The 20,819-nt window shown below is 35.2% G+C and overlaps 1 protein-coding gene across 4 annotated transcripts in view; it reads right to left on the bottom strand.

Moving 5' to 3' along the window:
* obe (activating signal cointegrator 1 complex subunit obelus) overlaps positions 1 to 20,819 on the bottom strand; it is a 596,544-nt gene that overhangs the window by 116,692 nt on the left and 459,033 nt on the right. For all 4 annotated transcript variants that reach the window (XM_090409638.1, XM_090409636.1, XM_090409637.1 and 1 more), the window contains 2 exons: positions 13,406 to 13,538; positions 6,508 to 6,633 (listed from right to left, as the gene is read on the bottom strand). In XM_090409638.1, the coding sequence (XP_090265764.1) occupies positions 6,508 to 6,633; positions 13,406 to 13,538 (259 nt within the window). The remainder of the gene's footprint in view (positions 1 to 6,507; positions 6,634 to 13,405; positions 13,539 to 20,819) is intronic.

The raw sequence follows: 20,819 nt of genomic DNA, 5'->3' as shown, positions 1-20,819 counted from the left end.
GTATAGATATTAGTATATGTAATTTACCCTTAACTGAGAAAGGTCAAAAGAATTGAATGTGGCGTTCATTGTAGCAACGGGATTGTTTAGCCCACATAACTCTTGTAAATTAATGTGCGTAATCCAATTGTGTCTAATTGAATTATTGTTTCATATTATTGTGCTTAAGCGGGTGAAAGATTTAAGTCAACTTAATCATTGACGGGAAAACCCCTTTATCTTGTGTGTGTGTGTGTAGAGTCCTTTGTGGAGGCATAACAGTTTATCCCACGTGCTAGTGTGAAATTTTCATATTTTGTATTTTGCTTATCTTATTAACATTGTATCATCTTAGTATTGAATTGTAGTTTTTAGAATTTAATGTACTGTATTGTATTTATAAGTTTAATAAACTCTTGGTTATCAAATATTCAGTTATCTGAAATTGCCATTTAATGCACCTTGTTATAACGTACGAACCTAGGCGGGGGAGGGGGAGAAAAAGTTAAGTTACGAAATTAAGGTTACGACTGCATGATTATTTCACTTCTACACTTATTTAGGAATTTGCTTCTTGTTTTAAATTTCTTTATAAACTAAATATCCTAAATGGTGCAATCTTAAAAAATAAATGTTTTAGGATACTAAGAGGAGCAAGAGCTTAGATTTCTAGTATGGAGGTGACGATACGCAAAGAAAAAGGATAAGATATATAAAGGAAAGTAAAGTATAAGGGAAATATATAAATAAACAAGAATGGGACACAACACTGCTAATTACAAAATGTTCCTGCATAACAACAGTTGATATCATACATGCTCCATGCGGTTGATGTACACGTTCTTCTGTATTCATAAAAAATACAATTGTATTCGGTTCATTCCTTCACAAACAGTTTAAGTTGTTTTGTATCTTTTTTATATTCCTGATGAAGCCAGACAGCTAAGTTGGTGAAATGTGTTGGTGTTTTTTACTTAATATCAGTGAGGGGGTGTTATAGGATTAATGTTGCAGAGGTTTTACAGAAAACGGTGGGAGATCAGGGAAGAACTAGAGGTTATTGCTGAAAGCTGCATAAGGAAGATGTGAGTAGGGGAGTGCGAAGCAGGTTTTTTGCATGCAGAGTTGTGAATGATTGGAATGCTTGCCTGAGAGGGTGGTGTCTGTATGCAGAGAACTTGAGTGTGTTTAAGGCATGGTATGATGAGTTGTGTAAACGACAAAAGGACTCCATAGGGTCTTAGGATAATAATAATAATAAGAAGAAGACATCAAAAACCTGAAATGTGGAAAAGTGGCTGGAGTAGATGATTCAACCAGAAATGTGCAAATATGGAGGAATAAAAAATTTCCAGTGGCTACACTACATAATTCAGAAGGCCTGATTGGAGGAATTAAATTCCAGATGGTTGGAGTAGAGTTATAATAGCATTTATCTATAAAAAGGAAAATAAAGCAATATGTGAGTTATAGAGGAATTTCTGTGATGAGTATTTGTGGTATGATTTATGCATACTTGAGTAACGGTTAAAAAAACTAAGGAAAAGATGCTTGGAGAAAAAGCTGGGCTCAGGATCATATATTTTTTTAGATCTGGAAAAGGCATATGATAAGTGCCAAGAGAAAAGCTGTCCAAAATGTTGCAGTTATATGGTGTGAATGGGATATTATATCAAGTAATACATAGTCTATATATGATGTATAACTCAGCAGTTAGAATTGAAGAAGAAGATACAAGAAGATGGTTTGATGTTAAATCAGGTGTGAGACAAGGGTGCATATTATATTCATTTATACATCATCTATATGGATCACATTATTAAGGAAAGAGGTATTAAACCTAATATCAAGATTGAGGGTGTTAATCTCAGCTCTTTACTTTAAGCAGATGGAGTTATACTTATAAATAAATCGAATATAAGTCTGCAGGATTCCATAAGTAAACTGAAGAACTGCTGTAATTAATTTGTTATGAAAATCTGCAATAAAAAGACAAAGAAAATAAAAACAGATAGAAATATTGAAAACATCAACTGCTTCCAAAATGAAAAACCTACAGTAAAACAAATACAATATTTTGGCTATTTAGGAACAATTTTTAGTGAAGATAGCAAATTAAATATGCAAACAGACAAGAGCATAAGCAAATTTGGTATGGTCGGGAGTCAAATGAATAAATTTATATGGAATAAAAGAGAAATTAATTAAAATACTAAACTAGCTATATACAACACAGTGTTCAAAGCAATATTAACTTATGGATCTGAGAGCTGTGTCAGAAATAAAACACTTTAGCAAAGACTTGAGACCACAGATAGAGTTATGAGATTAGAGGAGTGGTCACAACTGCTGTATTATATTAAAAATGATGTTAGAAAAGAATTTGACATTGTTAGCATTCAGGAATGTATTAGCAAAGCCATTCTCAGGTGGTATTGTCACTTAAACAGAATGGAAGAGGAAATATTAGCAAAACAAGCTTTTTTTCCAGGAAAAAGATCATGATTTAGGTGGACTGATACAACATGATGTGCCTTAGAGAACTAAAATATAAGATCTGTTACTGGAATCCTGACATATTAATCTGGAGAAAGACTGTCGGTAAGAAGCTGTTAATGATGTAACCTTTAGATGGGGTTCTATCATAATATCTTATAGCAATTTTCCATATCCAGTAAGTCTGAAGACATCTAGCATGACGTGAGAGTATAACAAGATCAAATACATGGTAGGGTGTTGATATTGACCTAGCAGATCAGTTGTGGGTGGTGATGATGAAATGCATCGCCAAATAAGCCTAATGGGTGCTAAATGAATAATCATCATGTGTGACTTGAATTATGAGAATGCCGATTTGGTAGAAGTGAAATCCCATGAGAAGAATGAAGCTGAAATTATTGAGCTATTGTGACAACTTTAAGTAGTATGTGACAGAAGGAATTCAAGGTCAAAAAGTACTAGACTTGATTATAATGTATGAAGGGGGTTTCAATTAAAAACATAACTGCTTTGCCAACAGCCGGTGACAGTGATCAAACTGTATTATGTGGTTAAGTATATTCGCATACTTAACCACAGAAAGTGGTTAAGTATGTGAATGTTCCATTCAGAAAAGGTTGCATGCTGAACTACAAGGAGAAAATTACCAACTGAGAAGAATATTAGATTTGATCCCATGGTATAAGTTGATAGATGGGAAGGATATTGGCAGTGCATGAAAAATATTTTTAAAAAAAAAGTACAGAGTTAAAAGAATAAATAGGATGGGAGTGAAGTGGACATCTGTGAATCAAAAGATTCTTAAGAAAAATATGACATGAAAGGAATACCGTGTGAATAAGGAGGATGTCAGTTATGAAAATTATGAGGGGCAAACCAGAAAAGTTACAACGATTATATGGAAAGTGTGACTATGAAAAGAGACTGACTCTAAAAGCTAAATACATTCCAAAAAAATTCTATAATTATATGCAAGTAAAAAAAGAAGGAACTATTTCTTCTGCATCTGATGTCCACATGACATATGGACGTCAGATGCAGAAGAAATTATTCAATTAATGAGTGCCCATTTTGCTAAAACTTGGTGTATGCAACACAGAACTCAATACTACCTCTAAATTGGATGAAGAAACTCAGGTATATGAGAAGTAAGTACTAGAGATGTAGAATAAACTGAATAAGAATTTGGAAATTCAGGCTGATGGGATATCAGCAAAAATATTAAAAGAAGTGTTCAGATGAATGTTGTTCCTTTGCCTATAATGGCTGTATAATTTCAGTCTCAGAACAAGTAAGATTCCACATGAGTGGTGCAAAGACTGATGTGTCCAACTATTGACCTATTGGTCGCTCATAAGTAGTGGTAAAATTTTTGGAATTAGTTGTTAAGAGCTTGCATACAGTAATGGGTTTACCAAGAAAAGATATGTATGAGTAAGTTGCTCACATATTATCATAATGTGATGATTGAGTTAGACAAAGGGGAATGGATACACCATGATACTTTTAGTCTTTGCTAAAGCTTTTGACAGGATACAAGATGGAAAGTTGCTGCATAGGCCAGAAGATATGGGATTAGATTATAAATGACTAGCATGGCTAAGAGGATAGTTGAACCTTAGGAATCAGTCCTTGGTTTAAAGTTATTTAATCTTTATTGACATTGGAAAGGATTTGACAGGGAAGAGAGAGCTATTTGCTGATGATGTAAAGACAGGAAGGGTAATCAGAAATGGAAATGACATGCAGTACTTGCAGAATGATTTGAATATGCTGGAATCAAGGACATGTGAATGGCTGTAGTAAATGACAAGGTATGCACTTTGGTGTGATGAGATATTCAATGGTATATTATATTGATGGAATTATGATAGAAGAAAACTGATCAGACCAAAGATCTTGGAGTTTTAGCATATAAGAGGCTGAATTTCAGAGGTTCAAAAGATTACTTCAACAAAGAAGTAATCTCTGCAAAGATTACTTCGATGTTGATGTAATACAACACAGAAAATAACTGAAATGTTGAAAAAACTAACGCTGATGTGTAAGGATAAAGAAGTCATTTTGTCTCTTTACATGGCTTGATGTGACCTAACCTGGACTATTGCAGATCTGGTCTCCTCGGGTCTGAGGTGATACAGATACAGCAGAGAGATGATGCAAAGGAGAGTGGTAAATGGAATCAGTGAAGGAAGACGATCAAGAGTAGACCAAAAAGAACTTGGCTACAGTCCTTGAAGAAAAGGTCACAATTATTGAGCTTCAGAGAGATGACAGATATAGCCAAAGACAGAACCAGAGAGAAAAGATTAGCACATGGGGGACTCAACCATCATCTGATGGATGAGAAAGAAGAAATATGATTGCAAAGCATAGCTATAAAGTAATGAGAGTAATTTTTGAGTGGCTGAGGAGACTGGAACTAGAATTAAAGTGCTTCACGACAAAACACGTTTTAACATGCAATTTACATTAGAACTATCTGCATACTGACATTATCTGTCATGAAGATAAAAGTTTGTGGGTTCTAAACTGATATTATAACGATCAGAGAACTGACATTAAAGTTTGTGTGAAGTTAGATATGACCAAATGAGACATCAGGAATTTTTTATGTAGGTCAAAAATACTATTACTTGCAATTACCATGCAAGTAATAGTATTCAACAACACAAAAAAAAAGGACTATCAAGAACTGAAATGATAAGAAATTTGGTGCATAAAGATGTCGAGCTCTATAATCAATAGCTATAGTGTGAATGTTAGTAATTCAGGTCTTATTATTTTTTTTCTTACAAACTAACTCAGAACAACTATTTTCAGAATGAAAAGCAAGGCCTTACTAGTATGGTCGAAAAACTGGTTTCAGAATTCCTAAAATCTGATAAAGCAGATGTATTCAAAGTAAAATTAAAATAATGCCTAATTGTGTCTTTGATATCAATGTCACTGTTATCGCAGAATTCATTCCACAGAGAAAAAATAAGTTACTTGAGATGGTTATCTTTTGAAAATTATCAAATTTTGGAACAAAGGGATCTGTCCCAGCAATAGAAAAAAAAACAAAAAAACTGGATAACGAATGAATTCCTCTCCCTGACATACATCAGATTGCAATGTAATATTAGTAAGGCAGTTCTGGAGCATAAAAATATTACTAACCTTTAATGACACAAGTGACATAGTGAAAGTGATTGTTGATATACAAAGAAATTAATAAAAAAAAAACTTTATTAACAAATACTTTGATCTGAATCTAACAGATCATCTTCAATGCAATGACAATTCTAACAAGGTAGAAAATAACAATGGATTTCAAAATGGTAAAAGCTGCACACTAGTATAATATGGTACAGGAGACAGCAAGACGTGATTTAAAAACTGATCATGACCGATCAAGTCATGATCAGACTTTCCCAAAATTTTGGTAACATGAAACAGTCAGATCTCAATATCTACTATATTGTATTAAACTATAGAGCATGAGTCATATCATTTTGAACTTCTTGTTATTTTTGTTCTGTCTTGTTTGAATTGTCATTGCACTGAAGATGATCTGTTAGATTCACATCAAAATATTTGTCAATAAAGTATTTATTTTTTTAAATTAATTTTTTGTGTATAGACAATATTTTAGTAATAGCTATCGCAATGAATCACGGTGGTCTGAATGAATCCTGGATGACTCTAAAAGAAAACAGCATCTTTGAAAGTGAAAACAACAACAAAAGTAAAGATACTATTCAAAAGAAAGTGATGCAGACTTTGAAGGCAATTACCAAAAAGAGATTTCAAGGGGAAAAAATGTCTATTTTGAAAGGGACAAGATCAATTAGAATATATCAATAAAAACATGTTTGTTATAATTTCTAGTCTCATTACAGGTGCGCTTCATATTATAATACCTATCAGCATTTTTCAGTGGTTTAAGAAAATATAAGCATATATTCAGACAAATGCTGATATCTGCAGTAATTTTATCATTGATAATGCAATACAATATAATGCAATATGAAATATGTTGCATACCCAGGATTCTGCAATAATCTTCTGAAGAAATAAGTCCATGTGATATAGTCTAAACAATCTTGTTTGGAAGTTATAGTTCCAGCAACAATTTCAGCATTTAAATGATCAGGAAGTACTTGTAGCAAACTAGAAATAGAATTCAGATTTCATTAGAAGTTAATCATGATGCAAAACTTTCAGTGTATAAATTTTTTGTATAAGATGCAAAGTTTTCAGCGTGACAAATTCAACAAGGAAAAATGGTTAATTATCAATAATGCAGCCATTTTAAAATAAAATTTTGATAATAAATAAAAAGTAAAGCTATTTTGCAATGGAGCAATCCCTTTATCACAACTAAGCTAAAAGAGATAATTAAATATTATTTATTTATTAATTAAAGGATCATTTGACATACCTCTGTGAATTTTGTTGAAGGTAAGGATGGTAAATAACATGATACAAGACTTGTTTGGAGCTGAGAAAATATATGTACTGTATTTGCTGGCATATAAGACACACTTTTTTTCTTTGAAAATAGATCTGAAAAGCAGGGTGCATCTTATACGCCGATACTCAGTTTTTTATTCCTTTCATTTCTGGAAATTTTCTCTGTTACGAGTTAAGCAATTTTTTTTCTTGCTTCCTTGCGGTGCGTGTGAGAGCATTCCATTTCCAAGCTGGATGGATAGATGAAGGAGGAATGAAGTTATGCATAGATAAAATTTGGTCTAGTTGCCCTGGTGGACTATTGAAGAAGCGTGCCCTGCTAATATGAGATCAATTTTGTTCTCACAGAACAGATGTTAAAAATAAACTCAAGGAATTGAAAACTCAGCTGTAATTCTAGGAGGTCTAACTAGTCAGCTTCAACCTTTAGATGTCTGTATTAATAAACATTTAAGAGATTTATGAAGGAGAAGTGGAACAGCTGATGCAGTCTTCAGATTTTGAGGTTACGGCATCAGGAAGAAGGAAGAGGCCTAGCATTTTGCAAGTTTGTGAGTGGGTCAAAGCTTCGCGCAATGCTGTGAAAACTGAGACAGTGGTTAAATCATTTAAGAAGCATGGCATTAGTAATGCATTGGATGGTACAGAGGACAATTTGTTGTATGAGGACTCAGATTCTGATTTAGAAGAGGTTTCAAGTGTATCTTCATTTAGCCCTGGAGATGAATTTCTGGGTTTTGACATAGAAGATTAAAAGGTGGGTACTCTTTCCTAGTTAAATTAGGTATTTGTTGAAAGTAGATCTACTTATTGCTTTATATCTGAAATACTGCAAATTCATTATAATATTCAGTGATAAAGTTTTTTTCCTAAAAAACATGTGTACAAAAAAGGGGTGTGTCTTATATGCAGGCAAATACAGTAATTAGAAGTGCTGAACATAAGGAACCAATAACTGGGTAGAACTACATATCAGATAGCCAAAACAAAAATATGTGAATATATACAAACTCTGAATTTTATAGAACTAAACAAAAGGGGAACACAAAAAACTATTATATATAAGGCAAGTCAGCAACATGACAGGTGCTGGCAATCTTGTTTAAAATGTCATCAGATATAGATAGCAGGAAACTATAAGCTTGTCACATGGTTTTTATAAAACAATGTTACCTGGGTGGTTGACAGCAGTGTGAGGACCTCTGTGAGAAAAGGGTATATGTGGAACTACAAGGGGGGGGGTTATGAAGAGCTCAGGAGACAGCTTGCAGGTGTAGCATGGAATGAGGAGTTAGCTGGAAAAGAGATCAATGCAGCTTGGGGGATTTTCAAAAACTATCTAGTGGATGCAATGTCTAAGTGTATTCCAAGGGTGAGAAGGTTAAATAAGGTAGGTGTGAGATAGATGAATAAAGAGATTAAGCATGTGATACAGAGAAAGAGGGCATTGTGGAGGCAGCATAAGAGAAGTGAAAATAACCAATTCCATGAGGTCTACAAAGACCTGGCAAGGAGGGTGACTTGGTTGGTGAGGGTAGCTAAAGAGAGGTATGAACAGCAGTTAGCTAATGAAGCCAAAAAGAATCCTAAGGAGTTCTTTCAATATGTAGCCAGCAAAAGAAAGATGATTATGGAAGGATGACATTGATAGGAGAAAATGGTATAAAGACAGCTGTTGCAGAATGTGTGGTGGAGATACTTAATGAGCAATTCATAAAGGTCTTTCAATCTTGTGAATGTGAGTTCATGGAGAGATTGAGAGCAGTAGATGATGGGGAGGAGAGACTTACTGTAAGTGAGCAAGAGGTGTATGGGGAGTTGAGTAAACTAGATGTTAATAAGACTGTGGGACTTGATAATATATCACCACGTATTCTGGAGGAATGTGCCAGGGAGTTGACACCTGTCTTAACATATTTTTTTAATACGAGTCTTGCACTCAGTCAAGTCCCTAAGGAGTGGAAGGAGGGCAAGATTGTGCCACTTCATAAAGGAGGTGATCAAACTATAGGCCTATCTGTGTGTCAGGTGTTGTGGTTAAGTTGTTGGAGAAGCTTGTGAGAACTAGGATCCAGAGTTGGGTTGACAACAATGCTATTTCAAATTATCTTTGATGGACAGCATAGATTTGCTAAAGGGAGGTCATGTTTTAGTAATCTACTTACTTATTACAATAAAGTGACTGCTTCCTTGGACAGAGGAGAAGAATACACAGTAATATACTTAGATTTCACAAAGGTTTTTGATAGAGTACCTCATGATAAATTGATAGTCAAACTAGAGCAGATAAGGTTGGATATTAGATTAGTGCATTGGATTGGATTGGAGACTGGCTATCTGATAGGTATCAACAAGTTGTTGATATGGGGGAGCGATATCCAGGTAAAGGAAAGTCACTAGTGGAGTGCCTCAGGTCTGTTTTGGGGCCATTACTGTTTAACTTGTATATTAACAATATAGATGAAGATTTGGATGGAGATATTCAGTTGTTTGCAGATGATGCAAAGTTGGGATGAACCATGAAGAGTAGTGAAGATGTTGTGGCCTTACAAGAAGACTTGAATAAATTGAGTGATTGGGCACGGAAATGGGGATGTGAGTTCAATGTTGCAAAATGTAAGGTTTTAAAATTTGGAAAACAAAGATGGGATGCAGAATTTATGCTTGGTGAGGATATATTGTTGGAGGTGGAAGAAATAAGAGATCTAGGGATGATAGTGGATAAGGATCTGAAATTTAGGGGACACATAGCCAAAATTGGGAAGGCTTCTGGGAATGATGCAGAGGACACTGACATGTAGAAGTAGGGAGATTCTTGTTTCGTTGTATAAGGCTTTGATTAGGCCACACATGGACTATTGTGCCCAGATTTGGTCACCTGGTTTTCAGAAGGATGAAGAGATGTTGGAAAGGGTCCAAAGGCAATTGCCTAAGGTAATTTCTGGCCTCTGGAATGTCGAGTATGAGGAAAGATTGAGAAGATGTAATTTACAGAGTCTGGTGGACAGGAGGAAGAGGGGAGATATGATAGAGACTACAAGTTGGTAAGGGGTTGTTATAGGATCAATGCTGGAGAAGTTCTACAGAAAATAGTGGGAGATCGGGGAAGAACCAGAGGTCATCCCTAGAAATTGTATAAAGAGGGTGTGAGTAGGGGAGTGAGAGGCAGGTTTTTTCGTGCATAGTTGTAAATGATTGGAATGCCTTGCATGAGAGTGTGGTGCCTGCAAGGAGTTTGAATGTGTTCAAGGCACGGTATGATGAGCTGTGTGTGAGATAAAAGGACCTTCCAGATGAGTTTTTGACTCCATGAGGTCTTGAGGTAATAATAATAACATGTTCAGAGGAGTTTAGCTGGATCAAGAGTACTGGGGGGGGGGCTGGTTTGAGAGCAGTGGGGAATAATTTAATTTATTAAATTGTATGGGGGGAACAATAAATAGGGGCTTTTTGTATTTATGGCATATCGAGTGGTTCTTACGAGGGTGTGTGAAAAGTTGTGATAATCATCATGAAGGAACTGAGGCAGCACCACGTAACTTACACATTATTCTACATATTCTCCACAAAGTGTTATACACTTGTTACAATGCTGCTGCATCCTTTGCAATCCTCTGAGAAATAAGTCTTTCCCCTTGTTGCACAAACCAGTCCTCAGCTGCAGATATGACTTCATTATCTGTGGTAAATTTTGTTCCTTTCGAGTGTTTCTTTAAATTTCTGAATAAGAAATAATCAGATGGGGGCCAGGTCTGGCAAATAGAGTGGGTGAGGCAGACATTGAAAGCTCAAGTTGTGTATTGTCTGTTGGGTTTCATGAGCAGTGTGAGCAGGTGCGTTGTCCTGCAAAAGCAACATGCCTCTGTTCCATTTCCCATGGTATCTTTCCTTCAGTACCCCCTTAAATTCCTTTAGAGATGTTGAATAAACTGCTGCTGCTGTAATGGTTTCACCTATTTTGAGGTACTTGGTAAGGGATATGGACACCATCCATATTCCAAAAGACAATGGCAAGAACCTTCTCTGCTTACTTTTGGGTTCGGAACTTCTTTGGAAGTGGAGAATCTTTGTGCCTCCACTTTGTTGACTGTTGTTTGGTCTCTGGGTCAGAGTGATGAAGCCATGTTTCATTAACAGCCACAATACAAGCCAAAAGATTTGCACCTGATTTATTAAAAACGATCCCAAATCCCTTGAGATGACAGCACACGTTCTCTCTTTTGGTCGGTATTCAAACATTTGGGGACCAACTCTGCTGAGCTTCTGCATGTCCAGATGCTGGTAGATAATGATTCCAACTCGTTCCATGAATATCCCCAGCGTCTTTGCAATGTGTTTTGGGTGTATTCATCTATCATCAAGGATCATGGCATGCACTGAATCAATGTTTTCAGGTGAGATCACTGTGAAAGGTCTACATGACCAGGGGACATCTGTTGTCTCAGAATGCAGTTTTAAACTTGGCCACTCATCTGGCAACTGTTGGATATGCTGGGACACAGTCCCCTAGAGTCTCACAAAGTTGTTTGGTGAATTTCAGTTGTGAAATTTTTGCACCTCTGTGTCTTCGAATTTCTTCAAAATCTCTGACATGTCATCATGTCATATCATCTTCCTTATACCCTCTTTTACCTTGCGGTGTCGAGGGTCCATTGATCATCGGACCTCACTCCGCTTACAGGATAAGGTGGTCAGCCTTATGCCCCGGTGTATCCTATGGCCTGTAGTGTTGAGTTCTCAAGGCCAGTTTGCCTGCTTTGCGGGATGAACAACCCCAGAATAAACTGGGGAAAAAATCCTGCTGTCCACGCCCAAGACTGGCTAACTTGGTTATGGCTGAGGAAGATCCTTCAGCTTCTCACGTCACCGACGGGAATCGAACCTAGGACATTCCCCAGGCATATGGTTGCGAAGCGCATAGCCACTAGGCTAACCGCACGGACTCTGACATGTCTTCTTATATATCCTAAAAGAAAAAGAACAAATTATTACAATTTAATGAAACATGGAGGTTAAAGGGTTTTAAGATATATTCTTTCTTGTGGTTATATCAGTTGCTTTAATATCAGTTTTGTTGTTGTTTATCTGAACTTTTTGACTACATCATGGAGTCAAAGATCCATTGCAGGAGATGCCTTTTTTTCATACACACAGCTCATCATCCCATCCCATCCCTTAAATACAATCGAATTCTCTGCAGACACTATACACTCTCAGGCAATGCATTCAATCATCATAGCTCTCCATGCCAATAAACCTGCTTCTCACTCAATTACTTACACCTTCCTTATATGAGTACAGCTTCCAGGGATGACCCCTTGTTCTCCCCCTGTCTCTACTATTTTATGAAAAACCACTGCAACATCAATCCTATAAGAACCCCTTACCAACTTATATGTATGTATCATATCACCCCTCTTTCTCTTATCCACTATACTCTGTAAATTGCATCTTCTGAAACTTTCCTCATACTCAACATTTCAGAGACCAGAAACTACCTTAATCATTTGCCTCTGGAACATCTTTTCATCCTCTTGAGAACCAGGTGACCAAATCTGTGCACAGCAGTCCATATGTGGACTAATAAAGGCTTTATACAATGGAGCCAGAATCTCTTTACTTCTATAAGTCAGTGTCCTCTGCATCATTCCCAGAATTCATTGTGTTGTCCTCACAATTTTGGCAAATGCATCCTCGAAATTTTAGATCCTTATCAAACATCACCACAAGATTTCTTATTTTTAAGAAATTTTGTTTTTATTACGTGACCTCTAACAGTATATCCCCAACAAACTCTACACCCTATCTTTGTTTTCCAAATTTTAAATCCTTACATTTTCAACATTGAATTGGCACCCCCACTTCCATGCCCTTTAACTCAGTCTATTCAAGTCTTCTAGTAAGGCCACATTGTTTGATTTACTCTGCATAGTTCTACCTAACTTTGCATCATCTGCAAACTGAATATCCCCATTCAAATGAATTCAATTGAATCCCCCATTCAATTTAATTCTTAAACCTCTTGTCCTACAGCTAAAGCTTGCCAACAGCACACATAGAGGATGTCCCTCATAGGACTTTATTCATGAAAAACAGTCTTATTTCTTCTACTTGTTTCTGTGTTTTTGTTATGTTATTACAGTTTTAATATTGTATTGTTGAGACAAAATATCGAAATGATTAAATTTGTGTTTAATTATTTTTCTGTGCTGTATTCATTCATTAAACATAATTATAAGTCAATATACTCGTATTTTAGTAAGAATTATGAATGTCAAATTTCTCTAAAACAAATCCATCCTGACAGAGGAATGAAGGTTTCTGTTACAAGCTTAAAATTCTGCAGAATGCACCTAATAAAGCTCACAGAGCAATACAAATCATTACTTCAAAAATTGCATATGGAGTAAATGAAAATTTCATATTCTTAAATTCTAAAGAATTGTGGCTCATAAACATGAAAGCATACCTGGATTCAACTGGAAAAGGACTATATAAAAACTTCTTATAAAAATTTTTCTTTATGTCATGAACTAACACTACTGCAACACCATGATCATCAAACTGTGGACGACCGGCTCGTCCCATCATTTGGAGAACATCTGAAATTTAATTAAAATAACTTCAATATATTTATATTTTATATCTCCAATTCAAAATAAAATATTGATGATATATTATACATGACAAGAAATTCTACTCATGTTTCCATCTGCATTTTACCTGGCAGAAGCAAACATTAACAGTTTACTCTTTATATGTTCTGTAATTAAGCTTGAATATAAGTTATAAATGAAATTCAAAAGAGATGGGTGTGTGCCTCTCAAGCAGGATCACCTAGCTTCTACTCCTCAATCCAACTCTCGTCTTCACATGGTGAACACTGGCACCTGAGCAACCAAGTGAAAGATTAGACACCAACCTGAGTGGGAAATTTAGTCAGGTACAAATTTAAAAAATGTATGAAGTGTCAGCTCCAACACCAAACTAGGCTGTAATTGCTGGTAACCAATTCATAGCAGAGCTGAATTTTTTCTCACTCCAAAGTCTCAGAATAGAAGAAACTGAACTGCCACTCTGGAAAATGCCTCAGACAGATTAATGGATATGAGCAGGACAAGGAAGGAAAAAGGATGAAAATAAGTGAAAATATCTGGAATGTTGCTACATGAATTGTCAAGAGGATTCATCACAAATACCAAGATCGAGACAAAACTCTAATAGAAACAAATCACATTAGCAGTAATAACAAAAACAAAGATGAAACAAAAAGATTCACATGAAATAGAGTCCACAGTCAATTGTATTAGCCTAAACATTATTGATATATTATGAATAAGTGCTTATTCTAAGAGTACGTTTAATATTATATGTAATAATTCTAAGTTATTGTTAATCAAACATACGCTTGACAAGGTTATTATCTAATGAGTAACAATGACTGGTAAGAATACCAGAAGTTATATTTAGATTATTATTATTATTACATGATACCTCTAGAGAGTCAAAAGACTCATTGAGAGCACCTACTGCACAACTCTCTCACTCCACCACTCATTCCACCAACTACAACTAATCGCAACTACATCAACACCATCTACTGCCCACCACCACCACTAGTATTTCCATAGACAATCACAAACATCCATGCCAACACCGGGATTCAAACCTGCAGCCTTTTGGCTGCAGGTTTGAATCCCGGATACGCTAACCACTTGGGAGAGCAGTTTGAGAGCAGATACGCTAACCACTTGGCCAGCATGCGATTTCCTGACTGTTATTGGTATTTATGCCCCAGAGGAAGATAATAATGCTTTTTATTCAGATTTACAAAAAATAAAAGATAAAATAAACCCAAATGACTATCTATTTAATAATGGGAGGTTTCAATGCCAGAGTAGGGAACAATCCACTTGGTACAAATATAGGAAAGAATGAAGCTACATTATAAGATTGTAGAAGATCCAAGACAGAGTTACTTGTAATTATCTAAGACTTGATATTTCGTTGTGTCAATGCTTATATATAAATTGAACAATGTATCAAGATTTCTAGGTTTAAATAAATCGATTTGTGAATGATACACTGAGGCTAATTTGTCAATGTACTAGTCTGAAAAATACAAACCTGCATAAATCTGACCAATAAGGGGAAAGTATTTATGATATGCTAAGTGATAAATTTAAGCCACGACTGAGATAAAGTACAGGTAAGAGTTAGCGGGGAATAATATCTACTTTATCTTTGTTCATGCATCTTACAAACTCGTACTTAACAAGTAATTCAAATGGCACAGTCGTAAAACAAATAAATTCGTTAAGATACAGAGTGTGAGTGTAGTTAAGAAGGTGCATTAAGAAATATAACATAGCAGCACAGATAAAGTATAAAGTGCATTAAGAAATATAACATAGTGGCACAGATAAGATAAAGTAGATATATAACACTGGAGCACAAGAATTCGTGAACTAAGATTAGAAATGAGTTGTGGCTTCCTGACTGTTATTGGTGTCTATGACCCAGAGGAAGGAAGATAATAATGCCTTTTATTCAGATTTACAAAAAATAATAAAAGACAAAATAAACGCGAATGACTATCTATTTATTAATGGGAAATTTCAATGTCAGAGTAGGGAACAATCTGCTTGGTACAAATATAGAAAAAATGAAGCTACGTGCAACAGAAATGGATACAGACTTAGAGATTTCTCCACATATAATAACTTAAAAATTACTAATACCTTTGTCAAGCATAAAGAATGTCTGAAATTCACTAGGGAAACAAAAAAAATCTCTAACAATTATAATCGACTATATAATAGCTAACAGGAAAACAGTTAACATGATACTAGATAGCAGGCTATTTAGAGGTGTAGAAAAAGAATCAGATCATTATATATTACAAGAAAAATGGAGAATATCCCTAAGATGAATTAAAAATAATCATGAACACCATGCAGAGAGAGAGAGAAATACCTAGGAATCCTTTCAGAGTTTAACTCTTGGATGACAAAAATAAAAATATTAACTATCTTTATTATAGAGAATAAATGAAAAACTGGAACAAATAAAAGAAAATGATGATATTGAAATACAATGAAACAATGCAAAAACCATATTAATAAGGACAGAAACAGAATGTCTTGGAACAAAACAAACAGAAAAGGAGAAGAGGAATAAGAAACTGGATTAGAACATTGAAGCAATAATCAAAGACAAGAAAGAAGCACATAAACAATGGATAAATACAAAATACTTAAAGCAGAAGAAATTAATTATAAACATAAAAGAGTAACACAACAAAAAAAAAGCTTGCAGAAAAAAGAATAGAAAAGCATAGGAGCACCTTGTAGCAATATTGGAAAGCGTTCTTACAGTGAAAACACCAAACACATACAAAACTCTAAGAAACGTGAATCAGGAGATAAAAGAAAAAAAAAAGTGAAGCTTGAGATAATCATAGAGAAAACCTGGTTGGGCTTCATCCAAAACTTATGGCAAGACAATAATGACACTAAAACTGACATAATGCTAAGAATACAGTGAAAGAAATAATATTATATGAAATCCAACTAGCCATACATTAATAAAGTAAATCGTAGAAATCCCCAGAGAAAGATGGAATAAATATAGAACTTACTAAATATGCAGGCATTCTGTTCAACAAACAACTTTTTTTTAAAAATATTTAACAATATCTGGCAGCAAGTAAAAACGCTGGAAGGTTGGAATAAGACTATCATCATTCTGATATATAAAAAAGGAAAAAAATGCAACTGTGAGAACTATAGAGTAGTAAGTCTCCTAAATATAGATTATAAATTATATCTATGAATATTATCTTTAAAAATTAAATCATATGTAATCATATGAGTTTGTGAAGAACAAAATGGCTTCCAAAAAGGACAATCGTATATTGACTCAGGTTGCACATTAAAAATTTAATGGAGAAACATTGCAAATTCAACAAAGAAACATACACAGCATTTGTAGATTACCAGAAAGACTTATAAAGTCTTCAAGAATTTTTTAATAGTTATTTTTTTTCTGTCTAATTTAGTACTAGCAATACTCTCCAACAATACATTACAAATACTTCAATCCTTTTTCAGTCTTCTGCTGTTATAGGTCCAAGTCTCACAACCATGCATGAATATGCACCAAACAAATATTTTTATAGATCTTTTCCAGGTCTGAATGGTGATGTGCAGTTGTTTGCAGATGATGCAAAGTTAGGGAGAGCTATCAGGAGTAGTGTGGATGCTGTAGCTTTGCAAGAGGACTTGAATACACTGGCTGAATGGGTAAATAAGTGGGGATATCAATTCAATGTTTCAAAGTGTAAGGTTTTGAAATTTGGGAAGCAGAGATGGGATGTAAAGTACACAATTGGTGCAAATATCTTGGAAGAGGTAGAGGAAATGAGAGATCTGGGAGTGATTGTAGACAAGGACCTAAAATTTCGGGGACATGTTACTAAAATAGTGATGACAACACAGCGGATAATAGGAATGATGCGGAGGATATTGACTTGTAGAAGTAAGGATGTTATGGTTCCTTTGTATAAGGCTTTGATCAGGCCATATATGGATTACTGTGCACAGATCTGGTCACCTGGTTTTCAAAAAGATGAAATTGTGTTGGAAAAAGTTCAGAGGCGATTGACTAAGGTGGTTTCTGGTCTCTGGAATGTAGAGTATGAAGACAGATTGACAAAATGCAATTTGCAGAAATTGGTGGATAGAAGGAGGAGGGGGGATATGATTGAGACATATAAGCTGTTAAGAGGTTATTACCAGATTAATGTCAGGGAGGTTTTGCACAGAATGGGTGAGGATAGCAGGAGAACAAGAGGTCATTCCTGGAAGCTGTATAAGAAGGGTGTGAGCAAGGGAGTGAGGAGCAAGTTTTTTGCACGGAGAGTGGCGAGTGATTGGAATGCTTTGCCCGAGAGTGTGGTGTGTGCAGAGACAGTGAATATATTTAAGGCACAGTATGATAAAATGTGTGTATAACAGTGGACCTCCCACAATGAGTCTTTGACTCCATGGAGGTTTTTATAATAATAATAATAATAATATGTCCTATCTTATTTATAACAAATGATCTCTTTTTCTTTAATACTTCTTTTGCCAAAGCAATTCTTCATATTTCTAATTTGCATCTTCCATCTCCTTGAATAGTACCTCCAAGATGAACAATTTGGCTTGTTCAATATTCACCTTTAATTGCTGTTTTATCTATCTTATTTTGTTCCTGCCACTATTATTTTAGTTTTTGCTACATTTATCTTAAGTCCATAATCAGATAAAACATCACCCATCCTAGATGAAATCTTCTGAAATCCTGTTTATTCTCAGCTATACAGCTAGAGCATCAGCAAAGTGTATAATATGAATCTGCACTTACTACATTCATTCCTTCTTTTATTAATTTCATTGCAATTTCTATATATAGGTTGAAAATTAAGGGTGATAACCTGGATAAGAATTTGTCAATAGGGACAGATGGAATATCTGCCTGTTTGTTAAAGGAATGTTCAGCTGAATTGGTTAGGCCTTTCACACATTTGTATAACTTGAGTCTCGGCTCAGGAATGATACCACAGGAATGGAAGGAATGTATGATAGTTCCATTGCACAAGGGTGGTGTAAAAACTGATGTGTCTAACTCCCGACCTATTAGTATCTCTGGTGTAATAGTGAAGATTTTAGAGAAGTTGGTAAAAACTCGCATACAGAAATGGATAGACAAGCATTCTATACTATGCAGGGAACAGCATGGGTTTACTAAAGGCAGGTCATGTTTTAGCAATTTGCTCATATTTTATAACAATGTTACGGCCGAGTTGGATAAAGGGAATGGATACACTATGATAATGTTGGATTTTTCTAAGGCATTTGATAGGATACCACATGATAGGTTGTTGTGTAAACTGGAGAATATGGGACTAAAACATAATCTATTGACTTGGATCGAAAAAGTGGTGTATCTCAGGGTTCAGTCCTTGGGCCATTATTGTTCAATCTATACATTAATGACATCAAGCAGGGTCTATCATCAGATTTGCAATTGTTTGCTGATGATGTGAAGATAGGCAGGGCAATCAGGGATGCTACTGATATTCAGAAATTACAAAATGATTTGAATAGACTGGAAATCTGGGCTAACGAAAATGGCTGTCAGTTTAATGTTAGTAAGTGTAAAGTTATATTATATTAGCAGGGTTATGCTACAAGAAACTGAAGAGGCAAGGGATCTTGGTGTATTGATGGATAAGAATTTAAAGTTCAAAGGTCACATAGCAAAAGTTGCAAATACAACTCAGAGGATAATTGGTATGTTGAAGCGAACCTTGACATGTAAGGATAAAGAAGTAATTTTGCCTCGTTATAAGGCTTTAATAAGACCACACCTGGATTACTGTGCACAGATTTGGTCTCCCGGGTTCCAAGGGAATAAAGAAGCTGTGGAAAGAGCGCAAAGAAGAGTTACAAAGATTATATCCGGATTATGGGATTTAGATTATGAGGACAGATTGCGAGTATGTGGATTATAGATTCTGGTTAACAGGAGTAAGAGGGGTGATATGATAGAGGTCTATAAACTTTTGAATGGGTGTTATAGCATTTCAACTGATGAAATTTTTCATTATATGGAAGGCAGGGAGAGAACACGGGGGCATCCATGGAAGTTAAGGTTGTTCTCAGTTAAGAAATGGTTAAGAGCTAGAGTTTTCTCCCAGAGAGCAGTGAGTGAGTGGAATAATTTGCCCTTACAGGAAGTGAGTGCATCCAGCGTGAATGAATTCAAGGGTAGGTATGATAGCTGGGTTGGGTAATTTACAGCCTCCCTTGATGAGTCCTTGACTCCCTGGAGGTCTAAGATAATAATAATAATATATCTTTCTTTACTTCTACAGTTGCTTCATCTTCCTGTATTTGTATCTTTATTTTCTAGCTGGTATACAATTTCTCAATTTGTTTTCTATTTCTCCAGTCTATTCCAATTTCCTTCATTATTTGAAAAAGCTTGTTCCATTGTACATTATTGAATGCCTTTTCCTAATCTATAAAAGCAATGTATATAGTTTTACTTACTTCAGTCGTTCGGTCAATTAGTGTTCTTAACCCCCGAGTCAGACGTGATGTCTATAGACATCCAGCTAAATCTGGATACAATTCTGTAATGCCTATTGAATAACATGGATAAGAAGTGCAATTTGGTCTCATTATTTCATCCACCTCGGCCGACAGGGAGGTTAAAGGCTAGTACTGCTTCTCCAGTTCATTTACCATTCTGGAATCCAAACTGATCTTCATATAAATAACATTCAATTTTTGATTTTAGTCTGTGCTTCACTACATTTAGTATGATCTTTGGGATGTGATTGAGTAAACATAAAGTTTGATAACTTTTCATTCTGTTGTATTCCCTTTCTTGGGCATCATTACCATCAAACTTGCATAGAAATCATATACTTCATGTCTCTCAAGATAGATTAACCTAATCACTTTAAATAAAGCTTGTGTTGCATCTCCCAAATTTTTTGAAATTTCAGCAGGGATTTCATCTGTTGTTACAGTTTTTCAGTTAGGTAATTCATTAATCACTGTTTTAATTTCTTTATCCAGTATTTCTGGTTAAAGACTTTCTTTTCCACTTCATATTCTGGTTTGATAAATGCACTATTCATATTTACTACTCTATATACATCTTCAAGATATTCCTTCCATCTCCTTTTTTTTTTTTTTTTTTGTCTTGTAATACTTTACTTTTTGATTTGGGACTGCAGGCATACACAGCAATTATTCGATATGTCTTGTCAACTCCTCCCGTTTTCAATTTATAGTTCAACTCCTTTACATATTTCTTTTGTCCAG

This window comes from Typopeltis vanoorti, chromosome 19, assembly GCF_054136105.1.
Source record: "Typopeltis vanoorti isolate ZY-2024b chromosome 19, IOZ_Tvanoo_1.0, whole genome shotgun sequence".
NCBI lineage: Eukaryota > Metazoa > Arthropoda > Arachnida > Uropygi > Thelyphonidae > Typopeltis > Typopeltis vanoorti.
This window is presented reverse-complemented; position numbering and strand designations above follow the sequence as displayed.